This window comes from Talpa europaea (assembly GCF_964194135.1).
Source record: "Talpa europaea genome assembly, chromosome: 7".
Classification (NCBI taxonomy): Eukaryota; Metazoa; Chordata; class Mammalia; order Eulipotyphla; family Talpidae; genus Talpa; species Talpa europaea.
Window position 1 is genome coordinate 23,267,210 of NC_140074.1, and position 13,512 is coordinate 23,280,721.

The 13,512-nt window shown below is 39.6% G+C and overlaps 2 protein-coding genes across 2 annotated transcripts in view; one reads left to right on the forward strand and one right to left on the reverse strand.

Moving 5' to 3' along the window:
- The window catches only part of SH3GL2 (SH3 domain containing GRB2 like 2, endophilin A1), a gene marked incomplete at both ends in the record, with an annotated part of 186,512 nt that overhangs the window by 8,938 nt on the left and 164,062 nt on the right, over positions 1-13,512 (reverse strand). The window contains 2 exons of the mRNA XM_084239277.1: positions 902-1,035; positions 2,173-2,316. Of these exons, the coding sequence (XP_084095403.1) occupies positions 902-1,035; positions 2,173-2,316 (278 nt within the window). The remainder of the gene's footprint in view (positions 1-901; positions 1,036-2,172; positions 2,317-13,512) is intronic.
- On the forward strand, positions 4,066-4,476 carry LOC311174681 (large ribosomal subunit protein eL27-like; the record flags this gene model as incomplete). The annotated part of the gene is made up of 1 exon (XM_084239278.1): positions 4,066-4,476. One exon carries the CDS (start codon positions 4,066-4,068, stop codon positions 4,474-4,476), a length of 411 nt encoding a protein of 136 aa, XP_084095404.1.

Here is a 13,512-nt window from a genome sequence, read left to right on the forward strand (position 1 = left end):
TTAATTAGTTAATAATAAAAAAGAAAAAGAAGTAAAAAGGAAAGGCGAAAGAATATTCAAGGCCTTCCTTCCAAGTACATGCTCTGCCTCTATTTCATGCCTTCATCCAAACTAAACATTTATTCCTTTGAAGGAATAAAGCACTGAACTTGGAGTTAGTGGCAGGGTACATAGCACTGGAGTCACAGTTACACTTTAGATTTAGAGTAAGTCTACCACTTTTTAACTGTTGGATCTTGAGAAAGTGGTAAGGCTGAGGAAGATTAAAGTTAGAATAAGGGGATCTAGGAGAGTTTAATTATGGCAGTCCATTTTACAGTCAACAGAGTTAAATTTCAGACAGGTTTAGCAAGTATTTGTTGAAAGAATGAATGAACAAACATTACATAGCTATATAAAGGTGAAATCAGATGAACTTTGTAAGACATAGCTCAACTCTTCTGCATGTTTTAGGAAGAGAATTAATGGATATTTTTCCTCATTCTAACAATCAATATGAAAACACATCTCTAGAGTGACAGACTGTATTTAAGCTCACAACTGGTACAGTTAGAATCTTAGGAGGTAAAATCAGTCCAGAAACCCATAGAATAATTTAATTTTGTATTATCAGGGAAAGTATAGTATTCTGGAGAGAGCTTGAAAAAAAAACTTTAAGTGAAAATCAAATGTGGAGAAGTAAAATGTAATATTCATTACAAATGTAATACCGTCAAAAGAGTGAAGCAAAAATTACTGAATTTCTGGTTTCCATCAATTGATTTTACTGGAATGTCTTGCAATTCACACGCTCAGTGGTGACAATATGCACAAAAAGCTTAAAAATGTTTTCTTATTGAAAAGGACACTTGCATCTGCATGAGTTAAAGTGCCCCCTTCCCAAAACACTAGTTGTAGGTACCTGAATTTCCCTCAGATCTTTGTCATGAAGATTCTGAAGGGGGTCAATGAAGTTCTGCTTTACTTCCATGTCCAAAGAGTCTTTCACCTCTGAGAGTTCCCGCATGGCCTCTCCCACATCACCAAGTGCTGGGCCTGGAAGGGGAAAATGAAGAATGAAATCACAATCTAATAAATAAATCACAATCTAATAAATAAATCACAATCTAATACCGTGGGCTTACTACCTGTATTCTGCAGACAACTGAGACAAGAGAAAACATAATATACTTTCCAGAAAACATTACAGTTTTCACGTAGAGTTTTCACATCATTCTCCAAGAGGATGATGGTATCTCTCACTTTATAAAAAAACATAAAAATTTGCTTTTCCATTAAAAAGCAATTTGGGAAGCTCCCTAGCCTTCCCCATTCTATTGTTGCTCTAATAGAGGCCTCATCTAAGGACAATGCATTTAGCAAAAGGAAATACCAGGAACAGAGAGCCAGGTTCAACCAAGAAGGATGGTTATTTGCTGAGACCTCACATTACCAGGGAGTAAAACAGAAGGTGTTTAGAATGTGAGACGAGAGGGCAGTGAAGGAATACATCACGTCTCACCTGAGGCAGTAGAATTATGTTCCATACACAAAAGAGCAGAAATCTAAGGGAACATTCATGGGTCAGGGTGTTGAATCACACTGATTGTGACTGTTTTCTTTGCCCCAAGACTCAGTTATAGCCAGACACACTCCACAGTAAGTGGATATGTCAACCAGCTTATAAAGATTTGGATCTCATCAGAGAACAAAGAATATCCCTAGGACAAATCACACTAAAAATAATGAATTTTGGGCCTCTCTGGTGGCGCGCAGGGTTAAGCACCGCACTATGAAACGATCCGAAGCCTCTGCAGCACAAGTTCAATCCCCGGCCGTCCAGGGAGCAGCCCACATGGTGCAGCAGACCTCTCATATCTCGCCCGCTACTCCCCTCAGCAGTGTGTTTCAGGCTGTCTGTTCTGTTCCCCACTCTGTCTCTGGTGGATCCTCTCACCCCCTGCATCTTTGGCCTACCCCTGCTATTGTATGCATAAATAAATAAATCTTAAAAAATTAAATAAATAAAAATAATGAATTTCCCTACAAGCAAATTTTGGCTTATGTACACAAGAGCTGAAATTGAGAACCAAAATATGAAATGATTTGAATAATTTCCTATAGAGCTTCTACCTGACACTAAAATCCCCATGGACAAATGAAAGAGTGAAAATGTGAGAAAGCAGTCATTACCAAAGTTGCAGTCATCTCCAAGCTCTCTTCCAAACTTGAGCATGGCCTCTGCGAGCAGTGCTTCTGCCTGAGGGTAGCCAGGCCCTTTCTCCTGGCCACGGATTTTGGACATGGTGTTGATCATGCTGAGTTTAGCTCTGGAAGCTGAAAGATTATCAGACCTCTGAATTAATCTTTCTTAAACATTATCATCCCTGTTTTTAAATGAATTTTTAAAGGTATTACTTTCAGAAACAGAGAGTAAGACTGGAAAAATACCAATTTAAGACACCAGAATTCCTCTAACATGGTGTCAACCAGATTGCTTCACTAGCTGAATTCGCCCCTACTGATCCTTCTCTTCTTAAGAAATCTACCTTCTCTCACTTTATCACTAATTATTTTCCCTCAAAACTTTATTCTTTCTTACAAATTGTTGCAATCTCTCTGACTATGGGTCCATCTTTACTTTCCCATCTTTACTATCTAATTAGGTGAAGTCACCCTCCCATTGGGTTTTTTGTGAAACAGCATCTTAATAGCAATCTCTCCTCTGCTCCATGAGAGCAGGATCCAGATTTGTTGACCTGTGTATCTCCCAGAGACAGTGAGCATAAAGCTGTGTAAACTATATTTTTAAGCAGTAGAAGAAATGTGCCCATAAATGAATAGACTATCTTGGAAACCAGTAGCAGAGCATGGCAGTGGTTTTCATAAGTAGATACAATGCACATCTTTTGGCTCAGGTGACCAACAGTATTTTGAAACAAACAAAGAATGGAAACTTTCAGAAAATACTTGTTTTGTTGAAAAGCAGGAGATACTAGCTATCAAACAGACTTTTTTTTTTTAAGAGAAAAGGGAAGATACCTGGCTTGGCTGAGGGTGGCATTCCATAGTAAACAAAGGGCATTAGGGCCAATCCACATAGTGAAAGTGAGAGCCAGCCCACTTCCCCTACTCATCCTTGTAGAGAACTGGCAACCAGGTGTGTAGCCTCTGGGCAGGGGACTAGAATATGCTTGCCCAGGTAACACAATCAACCCAAGAAAAGAGACCTCATGGGTCCTGAGCTGGAAGCATCAATGCAACGATCCCAGGCTGTCCATCATAGATTGAAGCCATTAGAAGCAATTAGCCCCACCCAACCTCCCCACAGAAGCATTGTTTTCCACCTAAGTGGAAAGATCAGCCACTAACACCAGATTATGAAAAAAACAACAAAAATGGAATGATATGAAGCAGTTCCAGGAGACAAAAATAACTATCAATAATATTTTTAGGTGTCTAAGATACTTTATCCATGCAATAAAACAGTAACAGGAACATTCTTAGAAATTAAAATATACATTAAATATGAATGTAAGCAAAATATAAAATTACAAAATCAATAAAAGCACAAATGATAGTGTTGGGGCAAATCTCCCCTAAAAAGCAGAAAAAGAAATAGGAGATGGAAATCAAAAGGTTGCACAAGGACTCTTCAAGGAGTCCACATACTAGAATCACATTATCATATGACTCTACATGTCTCCTATTATTATCATATTATTCTACATGTCTCAGCTTTGTGCAAGGGCATAAAATGAAAACAGTGAATAGTGATCTAACAAAAATTATGCTATAAACATACTGATAAAATGAGATAGGAAAAGAATGTGGAGGAATGGGAAGATAGGAAGAAAGCAGACAATTCTAATCTTCCAAACTGGAAATTAAAGAGAAAACATCCAAAACTGGAAAACCAAGCAAGAATGATGTAAGCACACTGTTTCAAGATTAGATGTAAAAAACCAAAGAAAAAGCCACAAGAATCTTCAAAGTGTTACTTCTGGAAAAAGGGAGCAGAAAAGGTATGCTGCTTTTTGTAAAAAAACAAAAAACAGGCTATAGGCCCGAGTGGTTGCTGCTGAAATGGGCAAGTTCACGAAACCCGGGAAGGTGGTGCTGGTCTTGGCCGGACGCTACTCCGGACGCAAAGCGGTCATTGTGAAGAACATTGATGGTGGCACCGCAAACTGCCCTTACAGCCACGCTCTGGTGACTGGAATTGATCGCTATCCCCGCAAAGTGACAGCTGCCATGGGCAAGAAGAAAATTGCCAAAAGGTCAAAGATCAAGTCTTTTGTGAAAGTGTATAACTACAATCATCTCATGCCCACCAGGTACTCTGTGGATATCCCCTTGGACAAAACTGTTGTCAACAAGGATGTCTTCAGAGATCCTGCTCTTAAACGCAAGGCCCGACGAGAGGCCAAGGTTAAATTCAAGGAGAGGTACAAGACTGGCAAGAACAAATGGTTCTTCCAGAAGCTGCGATTTTAAATGTTTTGCTTTGGTCATTACAAATACAAAAAAAAAAAAAAAAAAGAAAAACAAAAAACAAACAAACAAAAAAAATGCTTTGTAAAACTTTTTTTTTTAATAACTTGTCAAGGTATTACTTCTATTATGAAAAATAGCACTATAATATTTTCCAGTTCACTTTCCCTCAGGAGACCCTAAGTTATGGCTGAACTAGGTAAGCAATGCTCACCAATTTTGCCAATCCAGGTACTGCTCTAATTTGCCCTTTCAACTAAAAAATTTTGTTAAAAATATTTTCATTACTATAAAAAAAAATAACTAGGAAACATTCTAAGTATTAACAGGTGAAATGCCATCAGAAAAGCCATCAAAGGAAAGGGCTTGCTGAGTCCATACCTAGGTGATTTCTGGAAGGAAAAGTGTGGGTGAATTTAAACAACAGAAAGTGAAAAATAGGATGAACATAAAAGGTTCATCAAATCCAAGAAAAGGGTTCCCTGTTATGTATGCTGCTAAAAATGTGAAATTTTTTTTGGGGGGGGCCTCAAAATCTTTGCTATCTTTTAAGGAAGACGAATAAGGGGCAGCAGAGGCTCAAACTAAATCAGCTTCCAACTCGAAAGCGTAATCCACAGCACCCTTGACGAGTTTTCTAATTCTGGCACAGCCGAAGGGAAGTCAAAAGCTCGGCTGAGAGTAAAGTTGAAGCTCTGCCCTCATTGCTGACAGAGTTATTTTCTGTGACCTAAAAGCGGTGTTCCTGTGAGTCACTGCTCAGTCGCTCCTGAAGCTGTTTATACAAAATGGTAACTAACTGGGAATATGGCTAGTGTGGCAACTACTGTAAGAACTCAGAACTGCTAAATCTTAAGTTGTTTTTATTTTCATTTCTTAATCCAAATGAACCACAAGAAGACAAGCTACGGGGTCTTATCCTTCATGGAAAGTATCATAGTGCATTAAAATAAACTAGTTTGGGCTTATTAGGGGTAAAAATCCCGGCTCTAAATCTAGCTGCTATGAATCTCTGAAAAATATCTTGTTCATAAGGTCGCTGCTAGTGTTTAATAATAAACAGCAGCAGGAGCAGTTGGAACAGTTGGGATTAAGACAGATTCTGGTGTCAGAATGTCTAAGTCCAAATCCTGACTGTATTTCTTGCTGTGGGCCTCAGTTTCCTCATCTATAAATGGTATCTCCCTTTCACTGCACTAGGTTGATGTAAAGATTAAATGACAAAATGTATGTCACAATGCTAGCATAAGATAAACATTCAATAAATATAGGCCATTTCAGTGAGGGGCAGACATGCTAGCAAGTTTGCTTTGTGACTTTGGATGAATTACTAAACCTCTCCGAGTCTCAGGTTGTACATTTATAAAGAGCTGAGAAAAAGGAGACAGCTGGTTAATTCCTAAAACTCTTCAAAGTTCACTTACATAAGGTGATTTTTCTTAGAAGACTTTCAGTCATAGGACAGGTTCAGGCAGTTTCCCAAAGTTGCTAGAACTATCCTTCTTTGGAAAGGCCTTCCCTCTCTCTCTATCGGCCCTCCCAACACACCACCAGGCACACACACCTCTTCTACAAAGTCTTTCTGCCTCTATGTATGTGATCCCTTCCCTCATTTCATGCTTCCACTGTGCCCTGGATATAGATAGGTCATGTCTTTTGTGATACCTTACTTCTCTGTTCGAATGTCTGTTTCCTGTTTCAAGTTGAGAATTCTAGCTCAAGCTCAAGCATACAGAGGTGTTCCTTATTAAGGATACCATTTAAAATTTTTAATTTTTTAATAAAATTCTTCTGCATACATTGTTGTTTCTAACCCTTATAAAAGACTTCCTATTGACAAGCACCAAGGCCTCCTACTGTGCTCTGACATGGATCTAAAGGTTGCTCATTAATTAGATCTAAATGACACACTAAATGATCTGACAGTATGATTTGGTGAGTGGGTCATGCTGATGGCAATCTGGCTGATGCTACCCTTATACAAACTAGCCCAGAAGTGGCTGCGTCCTTCATTTCTCCAGACTCCATTTCTCAAAGCGCATCCTGTTCACTCAATACTAACTTAATATTAACATTCTCATATAAATGACTCTTTGAAAGTAACTGATCTCTAAATGATACCATGACAAATATGCCTCCTATGAAAATGAGAAAAGAGCATACAATCTCCCAGAATCTAGATACAGGCTCTCATTTACTCCAACACCACCAAAAAAAAAAAAAAAAAAAAAGGGTTCCTAGGTTAAATGGGGAGCCCTAGGTAAAGGGATAAAAACAGATCAAATTAACGAAAGTCAGTAAGTAGATTACACTGGACACAATGATGTATATCCACCAGTACAGAAAAATTCTGAATATACCCGTTTGATTGAATTGGTATTTACCAAAGATTTGCTGTAAAGGATTTTCCTTCTGTGATAAAACAAAGCAAGTATTTACTAAGCACCTACTGTGTGGGAGGGACTGTGGGAGGGGCTGTGCTTGGGAGACTTTGAAAGAAGCAAGACCCCAGGTTCTGTTCTCAATTAGCTCACTGTCTAGTTGGAGAATCAAACAGTGCTCCACTTATGTGACAGGAAGTAGACATGGCCATGCTCTGGGTAAGGTTAAAATGCATTTAGATCACAGAAAAGAGCAATAGATTCTGCCTACAAAAGGAAGGCCGAGTAGGCTCAGAAATAACTGACACAAGTTGAGTTTTCTTGAAGAATGAACTATAAAAACAGAGAGAGACAGGAAAGGTGACTAGGCATCTGGATAATATGAGCAAAGGCACATGAAGGTGCTTGAAGTATCTGGAAACTTCAACCAGTCTGTGGCTTTGGTGTAAGGTCAGAGAGGACAAGGTGAAGCAACTACAGGTTTCAAAGTTGAAACCATGTTATATAGGACCCTGAATTTCATGCCAATAAGCTTAGATTCTACTTGTAGTCAGTGTGACCCTATCAAAAGGTTCTGACAGTTACTTAAGAATCGGGCCTTTAAAAGAGTTTAAATTCAGATTAAATCAAATTAAGTTTTAGCAAAAAGATTCCTATTATTAACATAAGGAAATTGGGAAGACGCTGAGGCAGAGAGATCATTAAGAGTATACTTTAAATAAGAGCTTCCTAAGGAAAGAAAGGGGAGAAAAAGAGAAGTGTAGAGTCCTCGGGAGGGTAGCATTAACAGGACCAGGTGACTCATTTAATGTGAGAACAAAAAAAGGGGGCATCTGGGATAATGTTAGGACAGTGGTTGGCTGCCTGTTAGAGTCACCTGGGAGTAGCGGGTGATTTTAAGCTATTAACTTAAACTTCTTTTCTTGAGAGGTGCAATGCAAAGTCAAGACATGGGGATCTTAAACCATTGAAGACAGGGCAAAAGTGGTGTTCTGAAGGGTGTTTTGATCGCAAATTGAATGATGGCAGCGGACAGAATGCTTTTTCCCCTAAGGAAAAAAATTGGGAGTCCCGGTGTCTTTTTTTTTTTTTTAAGTCTGATTCATTATAAATCAAAAATCAAGTTTTACAGCAAATGGGATTTCCTTAGCTCTGGAAACGAGTAGCCTTTGTGGACCAGGATGCTGCGATGTACAGGGTCAGCAAAAATGTGGGCATAGGCTGGGCAGTAATTGAGTACAGGGATGGTGAAAATGAGTGCTCACTGGTGGAAGGGGCAGGATGGTAATGAGTCCTCCATGCTGTACCTCTTCTTCCTTACCCACCCTAAATGATCATGATATGACAGTTTGGGCAGGGCCCCTGTGAAAATAAAATAGTATTACAATCTGCCTTAAACTGCTCTATTATGTACTCGACAGTCACTTCCTTTCCTCTTCAATCTTTTGAGAGATTTCAAATAATTGAAATCTCAAGTAAGGAAACACTGACAGGTATCTGTCACAACAGGGAGAAGCCTGGTTTGGGGGGGTACTGACAAGCACACGTGATACACTCAGTCCCAAGCGGTGGTTACAGCATTCCAGGCAGCACTGCCATGTCCTGACTATTAGGGGAAGCCTTTTGGGTTTGGCATCCACCAGGAAAGGTCAAAGAAATGAACAGATTTTCCATGAGCCTTTCACTGCTTTTAGAGACTGAATTCCTTTGTTATCTCTCCTGCCTTATAGAAACCAAACCTAGCTGCCCCAAAAAGCAGAGATCTAACACTCATAAACATTACCACCTGGTCTGAAAACTTGGGAAGAACCCTGAAATATCTTTGAAAAGCTGAATATCAGAACCACATTTCATTCCATAGCAATCCCAGAAGTATCTATTATGAGTGGTTCATATATGTCATCTCTTTAATCCAGCTCATCCAGATAAGGAAAAGGAAGTGTAGAGAAATGATGTAACTTGGATAAGGATATGCAGCAATAAGAAGCTGAATGAGAATTTGAATCCTAGCTGTGTTTTAAAAGCTCATTCTCATACCAGAAAGCCACTCTGGTTCTGGTTGCTTTATTATATCTTCATTAAAGTAGGTCATATCAGGACTTGTCAGCAGCAAAGTGTAGTGCTTTAGCTATATTTATACTCGCTAGGTGCTTAAAAATGCAGAAGTGAGGAAGCATGATAGATGCTGAGACTCAGGAGGCAGGATGGGTTCTGCACCATGAGCCCTAGCTCAAGACTGGAGGTCTTTCCTTCTGCGTGACCTTGGGTGAACTGCCTGACCCATCTGGACCCCTGCTTCCTCACTCTGAACATAAGACCAGCTTACCTGACTTTCATAATGCCTTTTAAATCTAAAAATCTCCCTAAGATTACAATAAGATAAGTGAATTAGGTCATTTGCAAATAATTAGATGGTATACATCCTGGCGAGTGTACATGGAACCTAAATGTAAATTTTCAAAACCAATGAAATTTACCTTCGTAAAACTTTTGCTGAGATCGGAACCAAGAGGTTTTACTTTAGAACTCCAATGCAAAGATTTCTATTTCTAAAATGAATACTCTAGCCAGACGACTTTCTGGTGGTCTGTTTTCTGTTTATGGATTTTTACATAAAAGGGAATTATCTTAAAAGATCAAATAGATATTTCAAGGAAAACAAGAAGATAATTTATTCTCCCCTCTTGCAGAAAATTATCAAATTTCATTAGGAATAATTATAATTAGTTACTAAATACAACAGACTTTGTTGAACAAGCATTAAAATTTGGGGGACCAAATTGACATTTAAATATAAAAACACGGCCTCTTTTTGAAGATAAAAAGATTAGAACTGCACTGTCCTATGACAGAATCTATTATTATTTCCTATAACCAATGCAAGGACACATGCTTTCAAAGGAATAACACAGGACAGGGCTCAAATTGCAGCACGGCTGAACACCGGCTCTGCAGGGAAGAGAAGGTGCATATCCTCTCAGCGTTACTTCTCATGGAATAAGTAAGAGAAAATAATATTGTGCAATATCATTGTTTTAGCAGTGAAATGAGGTAATACATCTTTTCAAAGCAAGCACTAACCAAATGTTAGTTACTTTCTCTTCCTTCCCTCTTTTGGTTGGAGAAAACTGTAGTTTTCTATTTGCCTTTTTAATTACCTATCAAGAAACAATGATGTCTTTAATTGGGAGAAAATTCATTCTTAATTATTTTTTAAAGATTTATTTATTTATATAAGAACCGGGGAACAGGCCAGATGTGCAGGAGGGTGAGAGGATTCACCAGAGAAAATGCGGGAACAGAACAGGCAGGCTGACTGAAATAACACTGTTGAGGGGAGCAGCGGGTGAGACAGGAGAGGTCTGCTGCACCATGTGGGTTTCTCCCCAGCAGGCCTAGATCGAACCTGAGCTGCAGAGGCTGCCTACAGCTAATCAGCATTGTGCTCAACTACCTGCACCACCAGGGAGGCCCTCTTAATTATTTTAACTAAATTTTTAAAGTTAGTACAGAGACTTTGGGATTGAATTGGATATGAGTACAAATCTCCAAATCACACTAAGTTAGATTAAGGACTTAGTACTTGCAATAAAACATATGTAATAAATACATTTGAGCACGTATTTCACACTGGCAACCCAGGATTATTGCCTATCAGGACCTAATTTTCCTGAGTGATCTCAAAATGTAGAAGTTTGAAATGAGTGTTTCAATGTTGCCTGTACTGAGTAACCTGTTCTCCAGCCTTGTACACTAATGGCTTATTAAAGGATGCAAAAGTTTTACATGGTAATAGGGTCTTAAGTAAATTTTCTCAAGCCTATGCAGTTTCTTTTGAAGTTAAATATCAACAGGGATTGAGGAAAAGGAAGAGTAAAGTTTGCCCATGACTTACATAAATGTGTGACCCCAGCACTGGTTCATGCTACCCTCAACCCAAATAACAGGATTTATAAATAACACCTCTCTCCAAGGGAATAGAGCTCTCTTGTGCCCTGCTGAGTGGGAAGCAGCAGGGAGGTATTTTAAGATACTGAGCTATGGTATCCAGTCAGCAGCCCTAAGAGCCTGTGAGATGCCAACATCTCCCACCTCGACTTGGGGTGTTGCAAGGTGCCACCACAGGTCTCACAGCATACCTTGGGAGAGTAGGCAACTGCATCACAGGAGCTTAAAGCAAAAATTCCTGCAATTTGAAAAATACACAATTCCCTGTGTATTAACATCATGAGGCTTTGTTTCTTCCTTTTTTTTTTTTTTTTTTTTTTGAGCAGATAAAGGGTGAGCCCTTGGTGCTGTAACACTGTTGTGAGAAAGGTCCTGCAGGGACTTTTCCTGGAAGGGTTTTTCTGTGCAGGAATTGCTGGGTAAGCACCTGAGATGCCCTGAGCTAGGGCTGTAGGCTTCTGGGCATAGAAGGAAGTCATTCTTGAGCTCTGATAAAGTTCCTGGCACTGTGCCAGGTGCTTTTCACTGTCTCATGTTTCAAAGATATGATCAGTCTTATAAAGAGTGGACCTGTCCTTCCATACCCACCATACCCCAGGAGGTTCAGGAGGCTTCATTCTAAGTTGAAAAGATGTTCAAGATTTTCTCAATATGCCTCCTGCTTCCCTGTAAGGAAAATATCCAGGCAGACAAAAGTGAGAAGGGCAAGTGGCCTGGATCCCAGCAGACAGTAACAAGCTTGCTGGGAGTTGTGCTGGGAAAAAATCATATACTGTATTTGTTTTCAGTGCTGCATAAAAAATTTCACAAACAATGGGTTCAAATAACACATCATTGTTATAGTTTCTGTAGGTTAGAAATCTATAGGTTCATAGATCAGTTCTCTGTGTAGACTACAATCAAGGTGTTAGCAGATTGCCTTGTTTTCAGGAAATTTGGTAGGGAAGAACAAACTGCTTCCAAACTCAGCCAAGTTGCTGAAAAAATTTCCCTTCCTTGTGCTGGTATGACTGAAGGCCCCGGATTCTTACTGGCTATCATCTTGTAGCCACCATTGGGTCCTATTGGCTCCCCAGTTTCCTGACAGAGTCCCCTCCTTAGGCAGTCACAAGATGGCAGTTTTCATGGTCTAGGCCAACAGGGCACTGGCTCTCATTCCAGTCTGAGCAGACCATTTTATACAATGTAACATGATTATGGGAGTGACATCCCATCAACTTTCTGCCATATAATGTAACCTCATCCAGGCAGTGGTGAGTGACTGATCCCATTACCTTTGCTATATTCTATAAATTAGAAGCAAGTCACAAACTACCTACATTGAAAGAAAAGGGATTATACAAACATTCACTAAGGGTCACTCCAGAGTGTATTCACCACACACACCATGACTGAAGGTGTTTTCACATTTTGTTGCATAAGAAAATGAAAATAAAATGAACTCTGGAAACAGTCATATTTGAATATGAATTATGTTTCTTTTATTGCATGACTTTGGACAAATTATTTAATCTCTCTTGAAGCTTCAGTTTTCTAATTGAAAACACAATCAACTAATATCTATGTCTATAATATGAATGGTCTGGAAATAGCCTCAGCCCAGTGAACTTAAAAGTATGCACATTCACACCTGCCTCAAAGCAATTGTAAAATGTATTTTTTTAAAGATTTTTTTTATTTTATAGAGGCATGTTTATTTATTTATTTGTTTGTTTGTTTGTTTTGTTTACACATGCACTGGGTACAGACAGAAGCACAGGAGGGTGAGAGAATTCACCAGAGCCAGAGCGGGGAGCAGAGCAGGCAGACGGACTGAAGTACACTGCTGAGGGGAGCACTGGGTGGCAGGAGAGGTCTGCGCGCCATGTGGGACCCTCCTCCGGTGGCCGGGGAGCAGCCGGGGATCGAACCGGTGCCGTAGAGGCCGCGGGCAGGTTCGCAACCCAGCGCTCAACTGCTGCGCCACCGGGGAGGCCCGTAAAATGTATTAATTGTACATGACACCAAGTAGAAATTACACAGACAGAGTACCTCTTATCGTGACCTCTTCAAGCCTGCAAGGCATGACTCTACCTGAAATGTTAGCTACTCCTACAGGTGGAGCTTAAATATGCTTAAAGTGATTTCATTCCTTCATTCAGCAAATTAAGCACCTACTAACTATGTACTGGCTATACATAAAAAAAAAAAAAGACATAGTTCTTGTCCTTGATAGTTTACAACATATTGGGAGAGACAGAGACCACTCATTCAATAAATATTTATCAAGGGCACTGCTTGTATATTAATGGTAGTAAACAAGAAAAAGTTGCCACAGTTGTGGAGGCAGCATTCTAGAGAGGAAATGGGGGGTGGTGGGCAGTAAAAAGGTAAAACAGAGGGTAATTTTAAATGGTGACAAAACCACAGAAAGAGATATGAGGAGTGCAGACACATTATTTCCAATAGGGTGGCCAGGAAAGGACCATGTAGGAGAGTGAAATAATAAGCAGCCATGATAAGAGCCAGAGGAAAATGTTCCAGGATGGGGAATCTCCTGTGCAAAGACCTTGAGGCAGGAAAAGTAAGCATGCTTGAGGATTAGAAAGAAGCCAACAGAGCAGTCAGCATGGTCTCAGCAGGAGAGCAAGAGCCAAATCATGAAGGGTCTTATAGCCAGAAAATAAGTCTATTATCAGCTTCATGGGAAACACTAGAGAGTAATAAGCAG